A 27,610-nucleotide genomic window follows, 5' to 3' on the forward strand; every position below is an offset into this window, starting at 1 on the left:
AATTTCCTATAATACGATAGGTATTTAAAAGCGTTATATACGACATATGTCGTGTATTTTATAAAGTATAATATATATAAATTATTCAAATATATTTAAACAAATATCAGAGATACAGTATTTACATAAAGTTCTCTCACACTCATGCGAATGCAACACGCACACAGCACTGTTCTACAAATGTTTATCAGCATCAAATACAATCACTCCCATAATATAATTCCGCTAATCGTACTTGAAGTGCAACTGTACTCGATGGTTATGTTACCGAAAATGGCTTTAATAGTATTTACTCCATCTAATCATCGCACGATTTCAAGCTAAACTCAATAATCCACCAGTTTGCCACCACGTTTAGATAGCAATGTTTCGCCACCATATATCCTATACTTTTATTAAAATGCGAATTCAATCACGACTTTCGTTTCGTATGTCGATAGTACGAAATCTATATCTATATATAATATTGATGGTACCAAATATTCACATCGCTGACAACTAATTATACGTTCAGTCTGCATCAAGTATATTGTTTATTAGTTATTCAGTAAGTCAATTACTCAGAATCATTACAATCGATATATTATAAATTATTAAAACTAACATAGTAAATTACATGCATACATTATTTACATTATGTATATCTTAAATTTCAGTAACAAGTTACTGACACTGAGAACTGATAATAAGAACATTATAGTTTGTATGTGTATCAAATAACAATTTAATATGATTCACTTTAATTAATTATTGGTCACCTTTTCTTGACTTACTGATTGATTAATAATTTTTTCGAACCAGTCTTCTGATTCAATGCAGATACAAGACATATGACTACCGATGAGGTAGATTAGCGAAATTAAATTTCAGCTAAAATAGCAAAAGTCATGTCATGACGCATATACAGCGATACTATTAAAAATTAGGAATTTTATTTGAACTAGTACCATGAGAATGAAAGGAAAAACATTTAATTAAAATGGAACTTAAATTGGAAGGGAGAGCCATGGAAGTGATGGAATTCTTGGAAGGGATTGAAACCTTGTTGATGTTTCCCTGATTCAGGATCTAATGGATCTTCTCCTTGATCGAACTTCGCTCTTTTCTCATCGTCAGTCAATACCTCTTTGGCAGCTGCAATGTCAATAAATCTCTTTTCCGCTCGTTTCTTTTCTTCTCCTTCTTGAAAATTATCAGGATGCCATTTTTGTGCAGCTTTTCTATACGCTTTAATGATGTCACGTTTAGATGCTGTTCTCGGCACACCCAAAATTTTGTAATAATCTCGTGATTCAGAAAGCTTTTGCCGTTGTTGCGCTTTATGTAGACCTTGCTTCGCTCTTTGTAAGCTCATGTCAATTTCTAAAGCTTCTTTAAAGTCTCTAATAGCTTTTTAAAAAAATAACATTTTTATTATTACATTGTATTAACAACACAAGAAATTTATGTATTGCATAATGTGCACGCACAATCTTTACACGCGACTATCTCCTAGCAATTTATCATACAAATATTTAAGTGAACTAACAAAACTTAAATAGAATTAAATGAAAAATATTTATATGAAAAAAATTAAAGTCATTTCAAATTTCTCTATGCCATTTATGAATAGATATAATTCATATCTATTATATCCTTTTGAAATAAAATGAATCTTAAAACAAAATAAGTCTATGAAATACTTTTCTAAATAACGAATAGTTCACAAAATAATCGCATATAAAGGTTGATATGGAATATCTTGTATAAATAAGACTTACCATCATCAAACATTTCAGCAGCAAGATACGCTTCTGCTCTGTCACAGTATACTGACGCTTCTTTTCTTATATTTAATGCTTCGTGGCAATTTTTGATTGCTTGACTCGGTTCTGAATTACCAGTATAACATTTACAAAGATGCTGATGAGCAATGAAACGTACTTTAGCTACTTGTGGTTCAAGTTTCAGTACAGGCAGAGCAGAATCTATACAATTAGTGTAATCTCTTTCATTCTCATATTCATTCGCATCTGTTAGTAGTTTTGCTACTTTCTTGACTTTCTTATAAAATGAAAAACACTTTGAATGATCTGGATCAAGTTTCAAACATTCTCGAATTTCTCTACAAGTACATAATTTTAGTTACGTAAATTTAAATATGAGACGTCTAATTTTACATGGTTTTACTTACTTTAGAGATTCCTCCACTTGTCCTAAACGGTAGTGCAAGGTGGCTAATTTTAAAAATCCTTGCGTATTGTCAGATTGTAACTTGGTTGTAGAACGTACATCAGAAATAGCACTAATATAATCTTCGAGTGCCTCATAACATTCAGCTCTAAGTTCTCTAAGTTCAGCTGACCATGGACATACTTCGATAACTTTGGAAAGTTGTTGCGCAGCTGCTGCATAGTCGCCATTTCTTACTAATCTGTCTGCAACTAATAAATCATCCTGAGCAGGCGATATTTTATATAAGGCATTGTAGGCATCTGAATTCTGTGGCTCGACTGCTAACTGCAACAAGTGAAAAACAAAAGTTGCAGCAAACTGAAAGAACATGTATGAACACGTAATTGCTTCGAAATAAAAATATACTTACAACATCTCGGAAATCAGCTTCTGCTTTTTCAAACTGGGCTTGTTTAAGCAATACATTACCACGCTGTAATCTCGCAGAAGTAAAATCTGGCTTCAATTCTAAAACTCTGTCAAGATCAAGGAGTGCAAATTTGGCTTTACCCAATGCTAGATATACTGTGCCCCTTTTATAGTATGTCAAATAGTTATTTGGATCTCCTTCTATAAGAATGATACGCGTCAAAATTCTAATGTCGATCACAGCTTCTGTACTTCTTTGTGCATTTAATACAAAAATCGGTTGCAACAAAATATACTGAAACAAACTCTGATTGTGAATCTTGAAACTTACCAACAGCTGCATGATAATGTGACAGTGCATCCTGTAATTGGCCCTTCGCTAAAAATTCTCTACCTAACTCCAAATGTCTGTTAATTTCTAACTGGGAAACGCTCCCAACCACTGGAATAGTAAACTCATTAAATATTACACTGTAAAATAGTGATGTTAGAGGTAACAGTATAGGTTAGAATTATTTACCATCTAAAAACAGATTCAATAAGACCAGTAATAAACCACAATGGTACATGATTGAATAAAAAATTGGGTCACGACAATATGAATACTTCAATACATAAGAAAACAAACCTGCTGGCTATAGAAGCCTCTACCTAACCACCCAATAACACAAAACTGTTCAGCCACGCCGCCATTGCGATCGTGGTCTTACACGATTGGTCCAAGTTATTCCAACAGAATTGACCTCTTATTGGTCCTTACTTTCGGTTGTGTTTCTGATACATTTCATTAGGATTATCCGATATTAATAAACTATAAGTCTTAATCGCTGATAAAGGAATAATCGTCGAAAAATTACTATTCTCTGCCAGAGATTATAAATATAATTCAACGCTCTTGTTTGGTCCCTGCTAGATAAAAATTTGATTTAAATATCCAACGAATAGAAAATCGTCAAGATCCAAAAGATTCGCGTGCAAGAATTTATTGAAAATTTATTTTCGTCTCTCTAAAAACACATTTTTGCCTTCTGATCCTTCGAAACGTGCGAAATAATAAAAAAAATACCTATTTCTGTGTGAGATTTAAAATTATCAACACGCTTGGGCTGGTGAACTTTGGAGAATAAATCCGGGAATTATCTGTGTGCGGTCAACAACATGTACGTTTTTTAATATTTTGTACAAATTAACATATCTCTATATTATCTATCAGAGATGAATGTTTAATTGTTTTAAACCGGTACGAAAATAAAAACACATAGGTAATTATTCTACTGAAGTTGTACGAATTTGTTGAAATTGTTCGATGTAAAAGATTATGCAATTTCTTTCTTTTTTTAATGCTAAAGTGCAAAAAAAAAAAAAATTATAGACGTACGTTTATATATATAAAAGAAAAAAAAAAAAAAAAAAACAGAAGCAAAACCTTAATGTAATTAAGACTTGTTCGAAGAACGTTAAAACGTTTGAACTTTAGAGTAACCTGTAAGGTAGAAGGCATAAAACGTATGCGAAGAGACTCTACACTGCATAATCTTTTCTTTCTTTATTATTATATGATTCATTTTATAGAATTCTCCTGTCACTGCATAATACTATAAATAAACGAATGAATCACTAAATGAACGACATTTAAATAATATATGTGATCCATCGTCTTTTTTTGTATGAGGTATTTGTAACAATATTGACACTCTACATCATTCTTCACGGAACACACGTTGCTTTACCTAAGCGCAATAGAATGCACATGCTATCCACAATGCGTAACTTATTGCTAATGAACGTCAAGTGTATATATATACATATATATATATATATATATATGTATATTACTTATATGCGTATATATATCATACACTTTATAAGGTTAAGTTGACATCCCTTATTAAATTTCAGACACTTTATTTTTTATTACTTCATTCAATAGCCGTACGACGTACAGTTGTTTGCAGAATTTTTTTTTTCCCCTACTTCTCGTATCTTCTTTTTTTTTTTCTTTTTTTAATTCTTGGTTCACCTAATGTAGCGTGTAAATGTGCAATTATTTAATTAAGAGACCGACAGAATGGTACGTTCACCGTTCCGTTTTCTAAACTCTTTCACACTTTTTGCCATTTGCTCGCCATCTCAGTGAAGTAAGATATATAGCAGTATCATTAGAGTTACAAGTGAATGATACAACGAGCGTCATTCGCCGTAGAAAAATGAAACACAGCCACTGAGACTCGTATCGAAAGCGCAAAACGTTCGTCGCGCTTTCTTTAAAAGTTTGTTCTGTTTCTTCGTTTCTTCTTTTTTTCTTTTTTCTTTTTACTTTTTTTTCCTCTATCGTTTCTCTGTACACCGTTTTGTCTGCGTTCTCGATTCAACGACAAGCGACGCTTCTCGATTAAATAACATTCGTAAAAGTTAGAAGACATTTTTTTTTTTTTTGCCATCCCACCTAGTTTTGCCCACGAATATTCTCCATCTACGCGTGTGCTCTTTTCGTTTCATCTCTCTCTTTTTCTCCCGTTTACGTATTCTCTTTCTCTCTCACTCTCACTCTCACTCTCTCGCTCTTGCATTCATATCATATCACGCGCATACGATAAACTCAATCCTTTTTATTTTCTCTTTGTTTATCCTTTGAGTATTAGCGTTTCATCGTTTTACTTCATTTCTTTCTTTTTTTTTTTTATATATATATTACACAAAAAGATTGCTCGAGGTAACGACACACAATAAGAGTACACGAATTTCTCTCTGTCTCACAAGAAAACAAGTTAAACAAGGTTCGAATTTTCGAACACGCGCAACGTAACAAAATAAGAAAGAAAGAAAACTGTAGTCGCTAAACTATATAAAACTATAATCGTACAATTTTACTCGGTAGCGGCGTACGTGCCTTTTTGCTCCTTTTTTTTCTTGACATTGTTGCGAATTGTAACACGTAGTAATAAATTACATAACTTACAATGTTTCTCCCTTTCTCTTTCTCTCTCTCTCTCTCTCTCTCTCTCTCTTTCATCCTCTTTCGCTTTCTCACACACTCTCCCTCTCTCGCTCGTTATGTGTGCTTTGTAATTGCGCATTCCTTTCGTAATTATGATTGCAGTCACAGTCAAACGCCACTTTTTTTTTCTTTTTTTTTACTCTTTTTACATAACACGTAATGTTTACTATTCGTAGCCCCTTCTCTCATTTCGCACTACACTTTAATTGATCTTTGTCTAGTCATTCCACTCTGCATAGATCCATAAATGGTTTTTCCTAAGGCTGCTCGTCCGATATATTTTAGAGGACCAAACATAATGTTTAATATTTTCAGAGTACAAATATATGCGGCTGTCCTTTCCGAGTGAAGTAACATAAAAAATAAATACTTAATACACGTTAATAAATAGTCTCGTTATTATACCATCTTGCTATTTCCTCCAAGGATGCTGCAACACGTTTGAAATCAATATTACCGCCATTTGAATTCATACATTTTTTTTTTACCAGTTACGAAACGGTGGACATCTGACTATCGCACAAATGCATTTATCGATTTCTTCCTTCCTTTCATTTTCTTTTTTTTTCTTTTTTTTAAATATGAAACATACGAACAATAACTACGCATCGCTTAAATTCGATATTCGCGATACTCGAACACCTCTTGGTTCATAATGTACAAGAAAAAAAAAAAAAAAAAGGAGAGACGAAAAAAGAAAGAGAAGAGAAAAGAAAAGATAGATTAATTGTGTGATTGCTCGACATCACATCGTTATGTATAAAAATAGCGTTAGAACTGGAGAGAAACAAGTATGAAAATACTTTCGTGTATAGTTGTCACTTGCATAATCTCTGTCCACCACATTATTCGTAAACGAACGTATTACTTCCAACTGCACAAGAGACTAATAACTTACGCGTCGTATGTATTCGTTGCCTGAGTGAACGATTGGACAGTAGAATCCGGAATTTCTATTGTTTTAAGTGTAACTGTACGTGCGTAAATTTTAACAAATGAAATCTGCAGTGGGGAAACTGCACATTCCGTCCGATTATGAATTTTACGAAAAAAGAAAAAGAAATATACATATATGTATATTTTACATATTATATATATATGTGTATATTTTATATATTATATATATATATATATATATTATGTAATTTATATACATACAATTATATATATTTATATATACGTACACATTTCATACATATATATAAATTATATATTATATGTATATACATACAACACACACACACACATATATATATATATATACATATGTAAAAAACAAATTCAGGATAATGATGTCCAAAAGTTACCTATTTCTTTTTTTTTTTTTTTTCCTACTTATCGCAGTAAAATAACACAATGCAGTACAGCAAAGCCATTATGCAAAGTTTGCGCGTGGAACATTTTCATCGGGAAAGAAATGAAACAATAATGATAATAGTAAACAAGAGTGATAGCGGTGGAGATACTAACAATAAAAATAATATTAATAGTAATAATAATAGTAATAGTACGGCATGATCAACTATCTCTTAAATAGGCTAACATTCAACTAAACAATTGTGCCGTAAAATTGTACACTGTAGATTAAACAGAAAAGTGATACCGACTTCACTTTTCGTTGTGAATTCTTCTTGCAATGTTCTTGGCAGGGCCTCCGAGCTTGACAAAAACGGACTCGATGATAATAAATCAATCATATTAGAATTTGAAAATCACACGCACCATGGTCGGAAGCCAACAATTATTACTCGTTATAATCACTATTTGAAATGTTCTAGTTGAAATAATTGTCCCCCCTTCCCCTCTGTGAAAGGGGCATTCACACCCTTGGTCCACTGTCACACTGGCATACGATTCACGCACGCGATTGCACTATAAATCTATTAATATAACAGGTATAAGTATGACATGTCTAAAAATCCTGTCAGTTGTCACGCAAATTGAATTTGTACTTTTTCTCACATAGATTAGGTAAGAATCCGACACGTTTGCACAAAAGATATCGACATTCTATAAAGCCCTACCAACATCATCAACTAGTAATGACGCGTTCCGTCGTTTATTATCTATTATTAATGCGCGTTTTTTTTTTTTTTTTCTTTTTTTTCTCTTTTCTTTTAAGTAGAAACAATGCCCCAAAAACGTGTTTTTAGGACTGTAAGAGGCTAGCGTTCAGCCCTCCCCGATCGGACAACAGCCACGTTGTTCTTGGATGTTCTATTCACTTTTAACGACTTAAGATTCCCATTCCTTGGCCCAAATAAACTGAGCTTACGCATTCCTGACATTCAATACCGATTAATTCATACATTTAATATTTGTATTTCGTTAAATTGTTCATTTATCAATTCGCATGGAAATTGAATGTCACAAGATCGTTCGATATCACAGTCGTTTTTCAATTATTTTAATGTTTATGTATTTACGAATATTACTTAGTGTGTATATATATTTATATATATATATAGCGTATCGTATTGATAAATACAGTTATAAAATATGAGTGCGCCTTTATGCATCCTTATTTTCAAAGGGCTTTTTTGTATTTTTTTTTTTCCTTTTTCCTCTTCTGCTCTATTTTTTTTTTCCCCACCCCTTCGTCTCATAAGGTCGAGCCAACTAACAGCGTAATGTAATTTTTGCTCATTTTGCTTCTTTTTCGTTTTATCCCCTTTGAAGTTCCCCTCTGTAACTGCAACCGTATATTTTTTATCCGTATTTTTATTTTTCCTTTGTTTTGTTTTTTTTTTTTTCCTCTTTTAATGTAAGCTTTCTCATTCTAGAGCACTCGCATTCAGTACTGCGATCTAAGATTTTTATAACGCACCGTACCAATTTTACAGGACAACGTCTTCGTTACGTTTAGAAATTCTAATTATAGTACGTTAAAATTCAGGTACAGATATATATACCTGACGTTCGCTGAACAGTCTCAGCCTACTCTAAATACAATTACCAAACATTTTAAATAAAATAATTCTTCGAATCACCGAGTTACAGAAGCAATAAGTTTACAGCATTGGACTTTTATAAACTTACTTACATATTAATAGGACGTGACAGAAATATAAACGAGATTTCTAAAAGTATCTTAAGACGCAGCCTGTGTCCTTTTCAAAGCTTTCGACTATTGAACACTTCACGCGATTTTAGTCGATTAGACCATGATATTGCCGGCGCAACGTCGTCTGTGTCTGGGGACGGCAAAACAACAAAGTACCATTCGTCGCTGGACTACAGTAAATTTAAAACAGGAATCGTGACGAATCTATGGCGATGGCGGTATGGCGTATCGTAGGCGCCTAGTCAAAATATAGATATATGCGGAGAGAGAGAAAAAAAAAAAAAAAACGAAATCGGCGCCACTGTTATTAAATTAAATTACACAAGATACTGGCTCTTCAAGCGAGAATAATAATAAGCACTTGTGCATTTAAAGCTCTAGACGCCACAATTCTCGAAGATACGCCTACCACGTCCTTCAAAAATTTCAATTAATGAAGCCACAACGTGCCCCATAGTCTCGACAGGAGTTCTAAAAAATTTCACTAAGTTTCTTCACCTACTACGTGTCACAGCGTTATGCCCTAATTAGACATTAACGGCTGCTCGATTTGATTTATTAATCAATATTCTATTTGTGTTCTTCAACACGCACGGCAACGAAACTTGGATGGATCTTTATTATATCTGACAAATCCTGATTCTCTCTCTTTCTCGCTCGCTCTCGCTCTGGGAAATGAGATCATTATTCTTTCATATCAAATGATGATTTTCCATTCATAGTTCTTAATGCAACAGTTCAAAATGCTGCGATTTTTGGATTTGTCATTTGTGTTTCGTCGCACGCGAATAAAAGTATTTATGGAATTGAATAAACACAATTATTTTTTTTCCTTTTTTGTTTAAAAATTATAGTGCACAGGCAGTCAGCGAATGTGATTTGTTTATACGTGATACTGTCTTTTCTTGTGTATACGTATACGCGCGCAAATACGTGCGTGTTGTACCCGATGTGTATGTCGTACGTGTCTTTCTTACATATATTTGAATTTACGTGTACAGTAGTAATAATGGTAAAAGTGAAAATAGAGATGATGATAATGATTTTTATTTATCCCACCAATCGGGATCATTACTGCCGACATTGTTAGCAGAATTATTATACGATGAACTGTTATAGTTACCTCCGTAATTTCCATAATTTCCTATAAAGAGAAACGATTTGTACGTAAAAAAATTTACTCCGTATAAAATCTTCATAATGATAAAAACTTCTATATACAAACCTCCATAATTGCCAGGCCTGTTGGAGGAACCATTATTACGGGCAGATCCGGAGCTAGGTGTTTGACGATAATCTCTAGCACCAAATCCGCCGCTAAATCGACCTTTAGTACTTCCAGTTCGACGAGATCCACCTCCAGAGTATCTTGCTTCGCTGAACATATCGTCTAACCAAGGTGGAAGTTCTTGATTAGCTTCAACTAGAAGAGATACCAAGTCGCGCACCAAGTTAATATTCTTGCTATTGAAGAATGACGTTGCTAAACCTGTTATCACAAATCAAATTAAATTAATTTACAACAGCCAATAAGTAATCGTAATTGTAAAATAAAAAAAAAAAAAAAAAAAAAAAAGGGCCAAACCCAAATTTCCCATACGGCCGGTACGACCAATCCGATGAACGTATTCTTCAACGTCTCCCGGTAAATCGAAGTTTATTACGTGCTTCACATGTGGAATATCAAGCCCACGAGCAGCAACAGCAGTGGCAACAAGTATTGGCGCTTTGCCAGCTCGGAAACGGCGCAAAGCTTCTTCGCGTTCACGTTGTGTTCGATCACCATGAATGCTAGTCACTGGATATCCCATTTGATGTAAATACTCTTCCAACATATCGGCACCTTTTTTTGTTTCCACAAACACTAAAGTCAATGATTCAGCAGCTGAAATTTAAAAAGAAAAAAATAGATAAATCTTCGCGTGATCTACAGGCAACAATGTATTTCGCAACGTTTTGCAACTTCTATTACGTACAAGGATCTGAAAAGTTACTAGCTTGAAGAAGATCAAGCAAATAAGAACGTTTGTCGTGTTCCTCGACCCATACAATTTTCTGAGTAATATTTTCAGATGTAGAACCAACACGGCCTACAGCTAAGAAGATATAATTACTCAGGAAATCTCTTGCTAACATTTGAATTTCTTTCGGAAACGTAGCTGAAAACATAAGGGTCTGTCTTTCCCCAGTAGGCGGCATTGTATCCTCTTGGACTATACGTCTTATTTGTGGCTCGAAACCCATATCCAGCATACGATCTGCTTCATCCAATACTAAATATCTAATAGGAAAAAATGAATATTACACACAGTAGATTAAAAATTTTTTAATTAAAAATTACAATAGTTTTGTACGTACCGGCAATTATGTAGTCCAATTTTACCTCGTCCTAACATATCTACAAGGCGACCAGGTGTTGCTACAAGAAGATGACAACCACGATCTAATTCTCGCATTTGATCTACAATGTTTGAACCGCCATAAACAACAGCAGGACGCATACGAGATCTATATGCGAATTTCCGCGCCTCGTCATATATTTGTGTGGCAAGTTCTCTTGTAGGTGCTAATACTAGACCAAGAGGGAAATGTTTACGCTTTCCAGAAATATTAGCTGGTGGTGGACGTGGCCCGCTTTCATAAATCTGATTTAATATTGGCACTAAAAAGGCTGCTGTTTTACCAGACCCTGTTTGGGCACAGGCCATAACATCACGGCGTCCGATAATAATCGGTATCGCATATTTCTGTACTGGCGTAGGTTTATCATAACCAGCCAAAGTAATGCTATTCTTTATTATCTCCGTCAGCTTAACTTCGTCAAACTGTAAAAAAAAAAAAAGATTATAAGATATAGTCAATTAATAATTACAAATTATACGTATGGTAATCTTAAAATAACATTATAATTTTAAAACTTACAGATGTGATGTGAGGAGGTATGTTATCACCAGTAGCCTCAACTGGGATATCCTCATATTTACTAAAGTTAATACCAGTATTGCCATTGCCAAATAACTCCACCTCCAATCGCTCGTCTCTGGAAGTGGGGATTGTCCAGTCGATTTCAGAATTTGTTCTACCTCCTTCTCTATCGTCCTTCCATCTACCACCACCCATTCTGTGATCGTTTCTAGGCTGATCTTGCCAACGATCGTTTCTAGGTTGATCTTGCCAACGATCGTTTCCGGAATTAATCGCGCGATCGCGATCTCGGTCACGATCGGAATTGGAAAATCTATAATCTCTTCCATTTTCTTGATTGGCACTACGTCTATTGCGTCCACCAAAATTTCCAAAATTCCCGAAGTCGACATCTCGAGAGCGTGTATCTCTATAACCTGAACCACCTCTTCCCCTATCACGATCCCTCTCTCTTTCCCTTTCACGATCACGGTCTCTACCTCTATCTCTGTCAGAATATGGTCTCGAATTGGAAGAAAAATGGTGATCCCCGCCAGAAGGCGCGTTACCTGTAGACAAATTAATGTTGGTTTCCTTTATTGCTGCTCTCTAAATATATAAATTTAAACTTTATATACTTTTTATATCTTGATAGTACCAAAAAGCTCTACTGACTCATAAATCTTTTTCAGTAGTAACATTTTCTTTATATTGATTTTTAGATATTTATTAAACATTTGATATTATATTTACATGTTTAAAATAACTGTTTACATATAAGTAAATAGAAACATATAAACATATAACTGAAAGTATCAACAAGAACATTTAAACAGAGATAAACATAACTATTAGCAATATGTATTTAATACTTACTTCCAGATTTATTTCGTAAATGCGGTGGTACGTAGCGACCCCCACTTGGTTGGCGGGAGCCCTGCAAGTCCAGACCAGCTAACTAAAATTAAAAAAATAAGCATTTTAAGATATGTCATTTATAATACATAATAGTAAGAAATGAACAATGAATTTTTTGAAACCATAACATACGCAAATATTTTATTAAGAAATTATTTCAATATATCATAACATATAATATATACATGAAAAGATGATTAAACAAAAAAAAAAAAAAAAAAAAAAACATAAATACTGTTAGTAATAAATTTGATATATGTACTAAGGAATATTTGTATTATATAATACAAAATGTAAACACATTGTCGAACATAATAATTAAAATAATAATTAAAATAATAATTAGAACATTTTAACATCTAAAAGATAAATATAAGTAATTATTGTGATATATAAATGACAAACTAATCTTTAGATTAATATATAAAATTAATGTATCTTATCATGACTAACAAATGTTATTTATTATGTATTGCACAATACTGACTATAATGGCAATATTATAAAAGGAACATTACTGTTTTAAAACAAATCTATATAGTAAGAAGTCTAAAAATAATATGACACTCTGAAGTCAATTTATATATTCACAAAAATACTATACAAAGGAAAATAAATATAACATTTAATAACATATATTAGATTACACAAACTGTGTTTGGTAAAATTTATTCTTTGAGTGATTAATGATATTACTTTCTATTTAATAACGAGGAACAAATTATTAAATATTCTGTTATAATTATTATATCAATCTACGTACACATTTAAAGAATATTATTAACGTACACATAGAAAGAATTAAAGACAAAGTTAAACATCATCCAATTAATGAATAAAATAAGTCATTAAAATTAAAAAAACAAAATACATTTATTCAGAAACGAACAAGATGTACACCTATTTAATATTGTACATGTGAAAAAATATTGAAATTATCATTTTACCAGAAAGAAATTTGACAGTAAAATGCATGTATCTTCTTGATTAAACGATACACTTGTTCTTATTTTTAAGATAATCAATTACTTTTTGTTAAATAAGTTACTTTTTCCTCATAAATTAAATAGTGGTCATTTCATAATAGTCAAATAATAAAATTCACATCACGTCCATACGACAAATTTTAACAACGAGAAAGTCGTTTTCTACCCCTTAAACAAATCGATTTTTTACGTAATTGTACATTATATCTGTTCCATCTATCATGTAGAATTTATACACAAAAAAAGCAATATGAGAGTGCGTCACGGCACGAGGTTTGCTGTTCCCGGAATTGGTTGCCGCCATTACAAAGCTGTACGTCACAATCAACCCGACGATGATTCAGGTCTACAAAACGTTTAACGCAGGAAAGATGTAAGAACAATTGATTCACGCGAATGTAGGTTATAAAATAACACTTATGAACGTTCACGCGTGACCGTAAAAAGAAAAAACTTTTGCAACAAGCATTAAATAAGAAGAGATTCGAATGGAGAGGGTAAAGAAAGAATGGTAGATAGGAATAAAGACTGTCAGAGATGTAACAAACTTTCTAACTCTTTTTACCTGCTGCTCTAGACCTGATCCATTCTGGTTGGCTGCATTACTCATATTACTCCGCCTCGGTGCGTATTTTTCGTGGCTCTGCCGCAGAAGCTCTTTAGCTATTTCTCGCCTGGGCAATCAGCAGAAAATTTCAATTGTTCGTTCTTCTCTCCTCTCTCCTTTCGCGTTTCTTGTTCAGCTACAAAACGAGACTTGCCGACTAACTCACGTAGTTAGAATTACAGTTTCTGTCTGTCGATTCTTCAATACAAAGGAAATTCGAAGACTGCCTACGATGAAAGGCCTCTGGCCACACTTGACGTCGACGCAACAAAAATGGCCGAGCGCCGAAATATTGCTAGCAAGATGGCTGACGACTTATATCCGCCGGATATCGAGAAAACTAAATGGGGATACTTCGCTGGACAATTTTCCGATTGTTTGACATGCCCGTTATTCTCACGTATCAAAGTTTGAAACAAAATTTATGCCCTGCACATGATACTGGGATAGAATCTACGATCACATTGTATTACTTTTTTAATTTACTATCGGTTGGTACCCGTTACCAACATATCGACTATATCCAATTTCACACTAAATTGAAATCAAACTATCAAATGTACTAGAAAAATAAAACTATGAAATCCCTATTTGATACTTTCGGAAATAAATTTTTCAATGACGCATGAGTCGAACGACAATGTGAATAATATTATGACAATATAAGGTCTTTTTCAAACATTTTATTGTACAAGTTCCAGGATTTAGTCAATGTTTAATCTAATCGTCTTTCTTAGTATCGGTCTTTCCACCACGAATTCTTCCTGTACGACGAGCAGCAATAAGACCGATCTTACGACCAGCGCTAGTTCCACGCTTAACTGTGGATGCTTTACCAATGTGTTGATGATTACCACCACCGTGAGGATGCTCAACTGGATTCATAGCAACACCACGGACCTTTAAAGAAAAGAAAAAATATTATAGATACTGTGATATTATCATATTACGCAGACTAAACTTTAGAGTTGTTCAGTCAAATATTTTCTACACCAAATTGTTCAGGTTTCAAATGTCTAAAAGCATCATTAACAAATATTTATTTTTTTAATAAAATGCAAAACTCCTTATATATTAAACACTGTACCTTAGGCCAGCAATTCCTCTTTGCCTTGTACTTGTGATACGCGCGACCAGCCTTTAGAATTGGTTTATCAATACGTCCACCGCCAGCAACAATGCCAACCATTGCTCTGTTGTTGGATGGTATAACCTTCTTGGCGCCAGACGGTAGTTTCACTCTGGTTTTTTTTGTATCAGGATTATGAGCTATGACTGTAGCGTAATTTCCTGAGGCTCTTGCCAATCGACCTCTGTCACCAGTTTTTTCTTCCAAATTACAAACAATAGTACCTTCAGGCATTTGTCCAACAGGCATCACATTTCCAATTTGGAGATTTGCTGCAAAATAATATATTTTGTATTAATAATTTACATTAGTAATTTTTAAATATTTTATCATAAACAAATTAACATATTCTAAACATAGTTAAAGTTTACCTTTCTTTCCACAATATAAAAACTGTCCAGTATACATCCCTTCAGGAGCAATAAACAATTCTTTGCGTGTTTTAAATTTATACGGATCCCTAAAATGAACAACGGCCAATGGTGCTCCACGACCAGGATCATGAAGAATATCCTATAAATATAATATAATCTTTTTTAACAAAAGAATATAACAGATGCTATGTTATAAAATATATGATAGTCTCAGAAAGAGCCTCTAGTTATTATTCTCCAAAATCTTATTCAGAAGTAGGTATACTAGAATTCATCATGTAACTTATAATAAATAATTACAAAACTGATAAATAAAATATTTTGAAATAAATGTAAAAAATAAATTTGAAATAAATCAGACCTTCACAACACCTTTGATATAGCCATGTCTCTCAGAGAAGTCCAAGGAGCGAAGTTTCGGGGCTCCCTTTCTCCTCTTTGTATGAGATCTGAAAACAGATCCAGCTCCCTTACGCTGAGCACGAATTACTCGACCCATAATTCAAAATCTAAAACATAAAATATTAAATTACTTTACTCTTACAACAATAAACTCAATACGTGACATAAAACGTGACATCATCTGTTATTCCCCATTACAACATAACCTCCAAAAGGTACAAACAATTTAACTTTCTAATTTCCTCCCCAAAATCAAAAATATATATAAAAACATGTAGAAAATTAATAACAATGCTCTAAGAACAATTGTTTTATAGCAGATGCATTTTATTTTTGCAAATTTAAGAGGATTTTAGATGAAAAATAGTTCACAGATCACATACCGCCTTAACCGATATTGAATAGAGAAAGACGCAGCCGGAAATGAAGTCACGTATAAGATTTAAGTTGGTTGCACTGTTTGCCCGCCAAAATATTTAATTTAAAAAATCAAAATATGTTTTCTAAAAAAAGATGTTTGATATAGTTTCCATTACAAATATGATAATCTACACTATTAATTTTGTAATACTGAGAATTTGTATATTTGTACTTTTATTCTATATAAAATCTCTCATTTGTGGTTGTTATCACGTGCTATCAAAGTTATGACATAAAGAAGCGGATAGGCAACTATTACAGTACAAGCATTCAAAATGACTAGACGCGTTTGCACCATACTAATCGTTTTATTTTATATATTAACGACGGTTACGTCGTATCATCTAAGAAGACAGAAAAGGATTGTTGGTGGTCGTGCAGCTGCACCACCCCCTGTAGATGATCCTGTTGTTTATGTGACACAAAGTAATCGACAAGCACGTATTTATGGTACTCGAGATCCAAATAAAGGATTTTACGTTTTCCGGGGCATTCGATTTGGACGACCTCCAGTAGGTCTAAATCGATTTCAGGTAAGTCATCTTTCTTTCGGTTATTAAAGTTAATAATTGATATTATTTACTTAATATATTACTGTATATGAGTAACTCATTTCTCAAGTTCATAATATATCTTATTATGTATTTAATTTTTCCAAAATGATTTAAATGAAAACAGTATTATATTCATTAATTTTCTTCAATTTTCATAATTTTCTTTTATCAATAATATTTAAAATTTTTAGAAAAATTTTTAGAAAAAAAATTTTACAATATATATTTATTGATTTATTTTTATAGCTGCATCCAATTCCATAGGATTATTAGCAACTATATTAATACAATTTTACAAAACTAATTTTTTTCTCGATTAATTACAAAACTTAAATGATTTCAGCTATTTTAATTTAAAAATTGATATATATTACAATATATATTACAATCATAAAACTTTATCATTGTACAATATATGTGGACATCAGTTTATCTATTCATTCTGTGAAAACATCCTGTAAAAGCGATTGCATGATTCAATTTAATACCACAAACACAATGAAACATATTTGAACTCGTTTAGAGATAAAATAGCAATCAAGTGAATCGCCATAAATGATTCTTTCTATAAAAAAAATTAGTTTTTCATTTTCTATAATTACAATCATTTCTCTCGTAATCCACAAAGCAAAACAAATTGTAAAAGTTTATTTTACAATTTAAACAAATTGTAAAATATTATATTATTATTTTTATACAGTTACTCCCATTCATATTCATACATCATGTGGCAATTCACTATAAACGAAAAAAACCTTGTTTCTTATGAATTCTTTTTATTTATTTTTACCAAATGTTGTTTATTATAATGTGTTGCTTCTGTTTACAAAGCAGTTTTTTTTTATTTACAAACAGCAAACAAAAAAATTAAAAAATGTTACTAGTCGTAAAAGCAACCTCTCACTCGTATTCGTACCCTTCTTATCCTTCTACCGCACAAATATGTTTGTCTTCGTCGCACACTATCACCTTTCTTGTCTACCGCGCGAATATGTCTGTCCTTGTCGCACGCTGTTGCCATCCTTTTCTACCGCGTCTATATATCCATCCTTGTCGCACGTTGTTGCTTTCCTTGTCTACCGCGTCTATATGTTTATATGCATAATGACGTTAGACAAGGAAAACAATAGTCTGAGACAAGGACATACTTTGATTTATTGAAAAAAATATTCAATTTTTTACACAGACGTTTTTTTAAGACACACATAGAAAGAAAGCAGGCAATCTAATTTTAAGGAGGCGGATATTTCTAAAAATATTTATTTCTACATTTTTTAAAAATTTCCAATTGTTCTTCTCATATGGTTATAGAGCGTTCAGTTCCACCAGTCTGCCACAACGCGGCGCTAGTGTTTCCTACCCCGTGAAACAGAGAAATTTTCATTTGCGAATAAACCTAATTTAGCGAAATGAATTGTGAACTTTGTTGACTATATTACCCTAATTAGACCCTTAGCTTTCTTTTCATATCACATTTGACCCGTAAAATGCAGAAATAAGTATTTTTAGAAATAATTAGTACCACCAACTTACCGCTAGATGGCGCCACCATGTCCATTTTGTGACAGTTCGCACTAATCACGAGAAAAACCTAATTAAAATGATAATTTGCAAACTTTTTTATATGCCTCCTTAAAATTAGGCTCTTCGCTTTCTTTCTATATATGTTTTGTCCTAGAAAACCGTGTGTGTAAAAAGTTGAATATTTTTTTCAATAGATCGAAGGGTGTCCTTGTCGCACATATTGCCTTCCTTGTCTAGCGTCGTTAGACAAGGAGAGCACTAGCGCGCGACAAGGACAGACATATAGGCACGGTAGACAAGGAGGGCAACAACGTGCGACAAGGACAGACATTCACGCGCGGTAGACAAGGAGGACGATAGCGTGGAACAATGATAGACATATCTGTGCGGTAGACAAGGAGAGCAATAGCGTGCGACAAGGACAGACATATAGGCACGGTAGACAAAGAGGGCAACACCGTGCGATAAGGACAACAATATAAATAAGCTCCGGCACCTATCCTAGGGGCATGCTTAATAAACGTGATAGTATTATCTTTAATGATTTGTTTAAATTACATTTTTTCAAACAAAATATACTTATTAAATATGGCATAAAAATTATTATTAATAATAAATTATACTTGTCACTGATAATCACATACAAAACGCAAATAAAAAAAAAGAAAGTTATTATTTCGTTTTAGAGACCTATACCTCAGCATTTAGAAGGGGAAATTAATGCTACGAAATGGGGACCACCGTGCTCTCAGCCTGATGTTAACGGCAAGAAAATTATCGGAAGCGAAGATTGCCTCTTTTTGAACGTATTCACGCCTATGCTTCCAGATGCCACCGATGGATATCCCGTATTAATTTGGATACATGGCGGTGGTTTTAGAAGGGGTTCAGCTTGTCAATATGAAATGAGAAACATAATTAATAAAAAATTAATAGTTGTGTCAATACAGTACAGATTAGGTTCACTCGGTAATTAAGCTGCTTTTATTCCTTATAACATAATTTTATTATATAATATTTTTATTTAATTAATTAATTAAATTAATATTAATTTTATTATATAATTTATCATATAATTTTATTATATAATATTTTTATTTAATTAATTAATTAAATTAATATTAATTTTATTATATAATTTATCATATAATTTTATTATATAATATTTTTATTTAATTAATTAATTAAATTAATATTAATTTTATTATATAATTTATCATATAATTTTATTATATAATATTTTTATTTAATTAATTAATTAAATTAATATTAATTTTATTATATAATTTATCATATAATTTTATTCCTTATCACTTTTATTCCTTACATAATAATATCAAAGAATATTTTAAAATATTTTTAAATTAAATCCAATATAAAATATTTAAATCGAATTAAAAAATAAATTTCAATAATTCGGTTCGATCAGTTATTTTGATCAATCATGAAATCATTTTAATTTTTGAATTAAACTAAGTTTTATACATATTGCACCATCGATTCATGCGTTAGGATTTCTAAGTTCCGGCACAAAGGAATTACCGGGTAATAATGGTATATTTGACATAATGTTGGCGGTTAAATGGGTGGAAGATCACATAGAGTATTTTGGTGGAAATCCAAAGAAAATCGTAGCATTTGGTCATGGTACAGGAGCCAGTGCTGCTTTCATGCTTGCACTATCCAAATTGTCCAAAAGTAAATAACGTTATATGCGATATAAAATTCTGATGATGAGCTCTACAAATAAAAATTCTACAATGAATTCCTTTCAGATACTTTAAGCGGGTTGATTGCCATGTCAGGTTCTATTTTATCTCATTTTGCAATTGATAAGAATCCTTCATCCACCGTACAATACATCGCCTCGACGAATGGATGCCCCACGAATAATACAATTGAAATGATTCGTTGCCTTCAACAAATACCAGTTAATAGATTGATAGAAGTTGATTCTAGCTTGGAAGCTATACGTTCTACCATCGATGGCTTTCTATCTGGTTTATCGAACTTACTAAGCCCTGGTCCTGTAATCGAAGGCAACGATGACGAAAGGTATTCTACGCAGTTGAAATTTTATAATGTTATTACAAGTTATTACGATTGTTAGACTTTCATGCCAGGACATTTCACACAAATTCATATTTCTGAGGAACAATCATAAATTTAATTCAACAACAATGAAATTTGATTCCATTTTCATGAATTAAAGAAATTGAATATAAATAACGATTTGTTTGGCAGTATAATGAATAGTACTTTAGATATTATTAATTGTATTTGGATATTATATACTATCCAATACTTAATACAATAGTATTTGGATATTATATACTATCCAATACTAATCAGTATTTGGATATTATATACTATCTAATATTAGATAGGATATTATCAAAAATTGGATATTTATTTGGCAGTATAATGAATAGTACTTTGAATATTATTAACAGTATTTGGATATTATATACTATCCAATATTAGATAGGATATTATCCAAAATTGAATATTTATTTGGCAGTATAATGAATAGTAGATAGGATATTATCCAAAATTGGATATTTATTAGATAGGATATTATTAATATTAGATAGGATATTATCCAAAATTGGATATTTATTTGGTAATATAATGAATAGTACTTTGGATATTATTAATAGTATTTGGATATTATATACACTTGTGCATTACGTGCATTAGTAAATCTTTAAATACTACATAAATATATACAAATCTGCCATCTAGCAATTATAATATAATATTTTTTTTAGATTTCTTCCCAATTTGATCACCAATACACCAGAGAATTTTTTGCAATTCGAAGATTTTCCATCTATACCATTGTTGATGGGAGTTATGAATAACGAAGTAGGAGGGGCAGTGTTTGGAGATTATAGAACCGAAATTGAAAATAAATTACGTACCGTTCCAGATTTCTTAAATAAATATCTTGTACCAACTCTACAAAATACTATCTCGAATTTTGGAAATAGATCGCATTTTATAACGGAGTCTTTTAGCAGATATTTCAATGTTTTTAATACTGAAAATAATTCTGCTCAAATCGCTAAAATAGCAGAAGCTATGGGAGATACTTTATACAACGTCCCCGCTTTCCTTACAGTTAATTATTGGGCTAAAAAGAGCGAGGCTTTTCTATACAGTTTCGATCATAATAGAAAACGAAATTGCGGCAACAATTTTTTAGCAGGATTGCCTATAGTTAAAGCAAGACATGCGGATGGTATGCATTTAAAATATTATTTTTTAATTATATCTTTTGATTATTAATGTTTTTAATTGTATTTGTAGATATACCAAGTCACGGTGATGACCTTGGATATATTTTTAAGGAAAATACTATTACTGGGGAATCAGTGCAATGTGATGAAGAATCAAATGAGGAAAATGAACGAGTAGAGAATATTTTTACGAATTTGATAGCCGAATTTGCTAGAAGCGGAACACCTAACATAACGTTTTCATCTCAAAGTGATAGTTTACTTCCAAATCTATTTCCAAAATTTTCTAGCAAAACCAATCCATTTATAAGTATTACATCAACTCCTCGTATAATGAAACAGTTCAGGTAATTTAATTGTGTAATGATTAAATAAGTAAATTATGACAAATTGTATTGTATATTTTTATATATTATTTTAGATACTGTGAAATAGGATTGTGGACTGGTCTTGCAGAACGACTGAAATCGAATACGTGTAATTTTCTCAAAAATACTATAAATATTGTGGAACATAAAGCTCAAAAAGTGAAAGACATTGCTACAAATCCTGTTAAAACTGGAGATGGAATTGCCGATGTTATGTCAAATTTTACTGTTTCAAAAAACAAAATAAAAGCCCCAAAAATTGACGATTTAATGGAAAATACAAAATATAAGACACCTATATCTCGAAGCATGTTTCACTTATAATTTACAAATATAATGTTGAAATATTACATTTTGAAATTAAAATATATTTACGTATGTTTGATGTATGAAAGATATAAAATAACAATACATTTATTTTGAATTTAAAATATTCCAAACGACTATAATTAATTATCATTTTTTGGTATATCCTGAAATAATTGTAATATTTCTTCCTCCTCTTTTTCTTTCTCTTGTTGATCTAAATGTTCTTCATTTAGATCAGATATTTTAGAATTGGTATCTGAGTTAGGATTATCTTCTGTTGTATCCATTGTTTCAACGAAAATATCAGTGTCAGTTTGTTTAATAATGTTCAGTGGTGATGTTGATCGCGGAATTTCTGTATCTGTCACAATTAAGGTTGGAATAGTTCTATTTACTGATTTGTCACAAACTTTCTCAACTTCAATATTTTCATTTTGTATTGTGACTGTCATTTGTTTTTTTGTCGTATTATCTTCTTTCTCTATAATATCTTGATTTATTTGTGTAATATGAAGTTTGTCTTCTGCGGTGTTTTGTGTTTTGGGTTCAACCGTTTCGCTAGAATTTGTAACTTTTAATTTTTTATTTGGCAAAGATTCTTCATCTTCATTTATAACAATTTTAACAATGGGCGAAACTACATTTTCCATTGTATTATTTTTTTGTACGATTTGCCCATCAGTAACAAATTCTTTTTGTATAGTTCTGAAAAATAAATATAATTTTCATTTAAAATCTAAATTTTTCAATATTGATATTAATATTTCTAAGTAAATATATGAACTCTTAAAACTTACTCTACTTGAGTTAATTGAAGTGGTGGAGCATGAGGATGTATGATTTTTTCAAGTTCTGCCAATGTCACTTTAGCTTCTTGAACAATGTGTAAATCATTATCATTCAAAGCCATTTCAAATAATTCTAGAGAATATTGCGTAGGTAAAGGTGATGAAGAATGTGGATTCATTTGCAAAGCTCTTAAAACTCTGAATAATAATAAACGACAGTCAGGATATTCTTTATAAAATTTTTCGTCAGTTGCACTTAAATAGCAGTCATACAACAAAGGTATTATGGTATTTTGTACAGTCTAAAATAAATATAATTATTATACCCAACATCAAACCTCATAATGAAAGTGAAAATTAAAACTTTACCTTAAAGAATGTTTGTTTTAGAAGAGTTCCACTATTAAAAAATATATTTTGTAATATATTCAGAGCCACTTTACATACATCTGTATCTGGATAATGTTCTTTACTAGAACCAATCCCATTATTCAAATAGGTACCCTTCTCATATTGACTATCTCGAAGACGTTTTAACGCTCTTTTTGATAAATTTTGTGTTTTTTGAAGCTGTAACAATAATTTATACATTAAGAAATATTTATAAAATTGTTATTATATCAAAATAAAATAAAATCTTGTTATACACTTACAGTCAGTAAAACACGATCTTTCTCTGGTACTATATCTTTTAATATAGAAGAAAGATATTCACCTGCAACTGTCTCTATACCAGATAACGAATTAGTATTCATTAACCAAGAGTTTAGACATTTATAAGCAGATATTCTTACATTTCTAAATGGTTTGTTTCCACTAATTGTTATTTGGTTTTCTGAAGTATTTTTTGTCCATTGTAATGTTTGAAGAAACAGTTGCAATATTATTGATCCAAATGGTATTAATTGCTCTTTAAATCTACATATTTTAAACTCATATAATTTCACAATTTTAAGTATAGTTTACTATTTTAAAGTTACGATATTCTTACCCATTTATTAGTGCATCTAAAATACTGAATAAAGCAATATGTAGTTTTGGTAAAATAAGATATAAAATCTGTTCTCTAACAGAATTTTGATTCTGTATATTTGATGGTTGTATTGCTAGTCCTCTACATAAAACCTTCAAAATGTCATGCGGTAATACTGAATTTTTTTTATCAAATCCACTGTAAAATTGAAATTATTTAAATAATCTCCTAATATATTACACAAACTGATATTTTTAAACTATGTTCTTACCGCAACATAAATGATAAATAAGTACACAAATTCAAAAATCTTTGTTTTTGTGTAAAATAGAATTGAACAACATTTTCTTGAGATATAACAGGTAATTCCAGTTTATCCCATATGCTCACATTTTCTAATTCTATTAAATCAGAAAATAATTCATCCATTATTACATGTAAATTATTACAAATAAGTGCATGATGATACGTTGTATTAGTATAATTTGGTTTCAAAGGAGGAGGTTTAAATGAACGTTCTGTTGCTTTTACTAAAAGAGCAAAACATTTTGCACTTGAGTTAACTAGATTTTCTTGAGAAGAATCTACTTGCAACAGTATAATCTTCTTTATGGAAATCTATATCAAAATATTTGATAATAAGTAAATATAGCTGATAATATATAGTATATACATTATTATTCTGTAATAATGAAAAAAATTTTATACCTGAAAACGTTCACAAACTTCTGGATATTGATATAGTAGTATTGCAATTAAATAATATATTGGACCACATTTTTTCTCTGTATTCAAATTACTAATTATGTTAATAAGTTGTTTTACATTTTGCATAGACACTTGTTTTTGTATGTCTGAAATATCTTTTGACTTAATGATCAAATATCCAAGAATTTTACAAGAGATGGATAATTCTTGCGGGTCACTATGAATACTTTCTAATACTTGAGTAGCTTTTGATATCCATAACATGCAATGTTTTGAAAAAACATCATTCGAGCATTGTGGCAAAATTTTATCCAAAATTAATAACCCATTATGTCGAGACTGTGATTGATTTAAACAAGTATTTATAGTTGATATGATAGCACTCTGTGCTTTATCAACCTAAACATAAAAATAATATTAAATTATACAAAAAATGGTATTTTTTTTCAAATATAAGGTTACTTTCAAAAATATAATTTTACCTCTTCTATGTCAAATGGTACATCTCCATTAAAACATATTAAGTGTTGTAAAAATTCTTTATACTCTTTTGAATCGTGATCAAAAAAATTAATTAATTCCATTACTGTTGTCATTTTATTTCTATAACGGTCCACGTGTTTTCAACAAATTCAAAAGTGAGGTTAACTGTAAGCTGTAAAGGAATTTAACTGTGAAGTATATATGTATGTACGTGCTGCAAATATATACATATATATATATATATATATACACTATCAAATTATATATATTCTAATATATTCAGGTTTATAAAAAAAAAATTTGAAAACTGAATTTTAAATAAAGAAATAATCGTATACTTAAAAAATATATCATAGTTTTACAATATAAATATGTATAACAAATTACTCGTTGTGTACGATAAAATGTGTCGTTACTTTATCATGAAATTAAATTTAAAAATATAAAAGTATGTAGCTTTATTTGAATATTGCATACAATTTTTGCTACATTTACACATTGCGGAGCTTAATTAAATCATAAAGTAATTTCTAAAAGATTTTAAATTACATGATATTTATATTGAATATCATTATTGTATCATTTATTCATATAATATGAATTTATATTATTTATACATAATTATTATATCATTTATTTACATTTGGCATCGCATGTTAAATTTAAATTTAAATTTCCTATTTCCTATCTTTGGAAATCAGCATAAATCGCGCGCTTAGAAGTAGCTAGGGCGCAATAAACGCAGAGATTCTTTTACGCAACGCGATTGACCTCAATCGTAAAAGGAATTATTATGTAATTTTGCAGTGTACTCGGTGATGACAATTCAAATATTTCTTCTCATGTCACGAATGCATACGATCACGCGAACCATTTGGTACTTTTTGCATTAATCTCAAGACTGAAACTTTGCTTTTTGTTGCAACAACACAGATGTTTTGTGTAAAATGCATTTTTAAATGTTTCTCAAGTTTAAAGATACGAAATAATGAATTAACTTTTAGTCCAATTCTGTCAAAAAATCGAGTATTTTCTAATATTAATTCTATAATTATTAATTTCACAGAATTGTTCCATTAATTAATTTTTATAAATAACTATAAATATATGTTATATATTTAATAAATTTAAAAAACTGAATCTTTTCACATATTTTTTATAGTATAGAAATACTAAAAGTTTTATCGTTGTAGCACGGATGAACTGAAATTTAAAATATTCTAAAAAAGAATCATTCGTGATTAAAGCGAAAAGGAAAGAATAGGATGAATATAGATTGCAGTTAAAAGATAAGCGAAACGGAAAGTAAGGATAAATTTTAATTAATAAGAGTATAAAAAGTATTTTCTGTGTTCGTTATTGAGAAGGAAATAATAATAATAAAAAAAGATTTATATTTCTGTATTGAATCAATCAATGACACGTATAGATCTATATTTTTATATTAAATTTCATACGTGCTAAACTATATAATGTGTAATTAAAAAATTATTTAAAGGACAATCATTATCAGTAAATTCGTTTGTCATTTCTTTTGAAATAAAAAATTACGAAATGGTTTATTTTCGACCAAGATATTACTTTTAATTTTAATATATACACAAAATATTAAATTTAAATTTAGTATATACACAAATAAGTTCTATAAGAATGCAATAAAAATGAATTTGCCGTAACTATCCACAACGAATAAAGCATTTTATTCTGAAATTCAAATGTACGTATTTATTTATCATGAAAACTATAATTAATTAACCGAAATTAATATTTCATTTAGTATTCATTTAATTTCTATTTTGTAGTCAATCGCTAAATTGAACAGCAGAAAAAATATCGAACTATTTACAAACCTGTGTCACTATACCGTTATTCATATGGGCTCGTATCCTCATTACTTCAACTTTTTATATGGTTTGTATATATACTTATATGTACAGTGGGTCATGAAAGTAAATGAACATTTGTAACTTTTAATAAGTGGAATATGTAAAGTGTATGTTAAATCAAAAACAATGCGATACCTATTATATTGTTGGTAAAATTATAAAATAATTGAACGACATATATATTTTTAATGCGTTACAAGTACGAATCATCAGAAAATGCAAATAAATAATGATTGAAACGCATATTATTTTAATATGGTGTTTAGATACATAGATTAATTTGTCATATTAATTTATATTGAGCGTCTTTGATTATAACGATGCTTCTAAGACAATATTCTACATTCTACACTATGAAATAATTTTTTTCATGTTTATGTCAATAGAATT

The 27,610-nt window shown here is 30.7% G+C and overlaps 5 protein-coding genes across 5 annotated transcripts; 1 reads left to right on the plus strand and 4 right to left on the minus strand.

The window, feature by feature from the left end:
- Positions 1-75: 75 nt before the first annotated feature.
- Positions 76-3,922, minus strand: LOC122527999 (dnaJ homolog subfamily C member 3). The gene is made up of 6 exons (XM_043652651.1): positions 3,104-3,922; positions 2,915-3,025; positions 2,585-2,784; positions 2,174-2,499; positions 1,761-2,104; positions 76-1,389 (listed from the first exon to the last, which is right to left on the minus strand). The coding sequence occupies exons 1-6, from the start codon at positions 3,150-3,152 to the stop codon at positions 971-973; spliced, it is 1,449 nt and encodes a 482-aa protein (XP_043508586.1). The 5' UTR covers positions 3,153-3,922; the 3' UTR covers positions 76-970.
- Positions 3,923-7,689: 3,767 nt separating this feature from the next.
- LOC122527986 (putative ATP-dependent RNA helicase Pl10) lies at positions 7,690-14,503 on the minus strand. The gene is made up of 8 exons (XM_043652634.1): positions 14,019-14,503; positions 12,426-12,507; positions 11,568-12,118; positions 11,004-11,470; positions 10,622-10,926; positions 10,231-10,530; positions 9,871-10,134; positions 7,690-9,789 (listed from the first exon to the last, which is right to left on the minus strand). The coding sequence occupies exons 1-8, from the start codon at positions 14,061-14,063 to the stop codon at positions 9,692-9,694; spliced, it is 2,112 nt and encodes a 703-aa protein (XP_043508569.1). The 5' UTR covers positions 14,064-14,503; the 3' UTR covers positions 7,690-9,691.
- A 227-nt stretch (positions 14,504-14,730) lies between these two features.
- LOC122527988 (60S ribosomal protein L8) lies at positions 14,731-16,485 on the minus strand. The gene is made up of 5 exons (XM_043652635.1): positions 16,349-16,485; positions 15,925-16,072; positions 15,561-15,702; positions 15,148-15,461; positions 14,731-14,960 (listed from the first exon to the last, which is right to left on the minus strand). Exons 2-5 carry the CDS (start codon positions 16,060-16,062, stop codon positions 14,781-14,783), a joined length of 774 nt encoding a protein of 257 aa, XP_043508570.1. The 5' UTR covers positions 16,063-16,072; positions 16,349-16,485; the 3' UTR covers positions 14,731-14,780.
- A 154-nt stretch (positions 16,486-16,639) lies between these two features.
- Positions 16,640-22,504, plus strand: LOC122527995 (esterase FE4-like). The gene is made up of 7 exons (XM_043652643.1): positions 16,640-16,918; positions 19,150-19,432; positions 19,976-20,161; positions 20,239-20,518; positions 21,235-21,707; positions 21,776-22,052; positions 22,127-22,504. Exons 1-7 carry the CDS (start codon positions 16,661-16,663, stop codon positions 22,395-22,397), a joined length of 2,028 nt encoding a protein of 675 aa, XP_043508578.1. The 5' UTR covers positions 16,640-16,660; the 3' UTR covers positions 22,398-22,504.
- An 11-nt stretch (positions 22,505-22,515) lies between these two features.
- On the minus strand, positions 22,516-27,291 carry LOC122527994 (proline-, glutamic acid- and leucine-rich protein 1-like). Its single transcript, XM_043652642.1, has 9 exons — positions 27,185-27,291; positions 25,334-25,506; positions 24,852-25,250; positions 24,415-24,761; positions 24,162-24,341; positions 23,824-24,088; positions 23,540-23,740; positions 23,180-23,472; positions 22,516-23,087 (listed from the first exon to the last, which is right to left on the minus strand). Exons 2-9 carry the CDS (start codon positions 25,445-25,447, stop codon positions 22,523-22,525), a joined length of 2,364 nt encoding a protein of 787 aa, XP_043508577.1. The 5' UTR covers positions 25,448-25,506; positions 27,185-27,291; the 3' UTR covers positions 22,516-22,522.
- Between the last annotated feature and the right edge of the window lie 319 nt (positions 27,292-27,610).

This window comes from Frieseomelitta varia, unplaced genomic scaffold, assembly GCF_011392965.1.
Source record: "Frieseomelitta varia isolate USP_RPSP 00005682 unplaced genomic scaffold, Fvar_1.2 scaffold_242, whole genome shotgun sequence".
Taxonomy (NCBI): domain Eukaryota; kingdom Metazoa; phylum Arthropoda; class Insecta; order Hymenoptera; family Apidae; genus Frieseomelitta; species Frieseomelitta varia.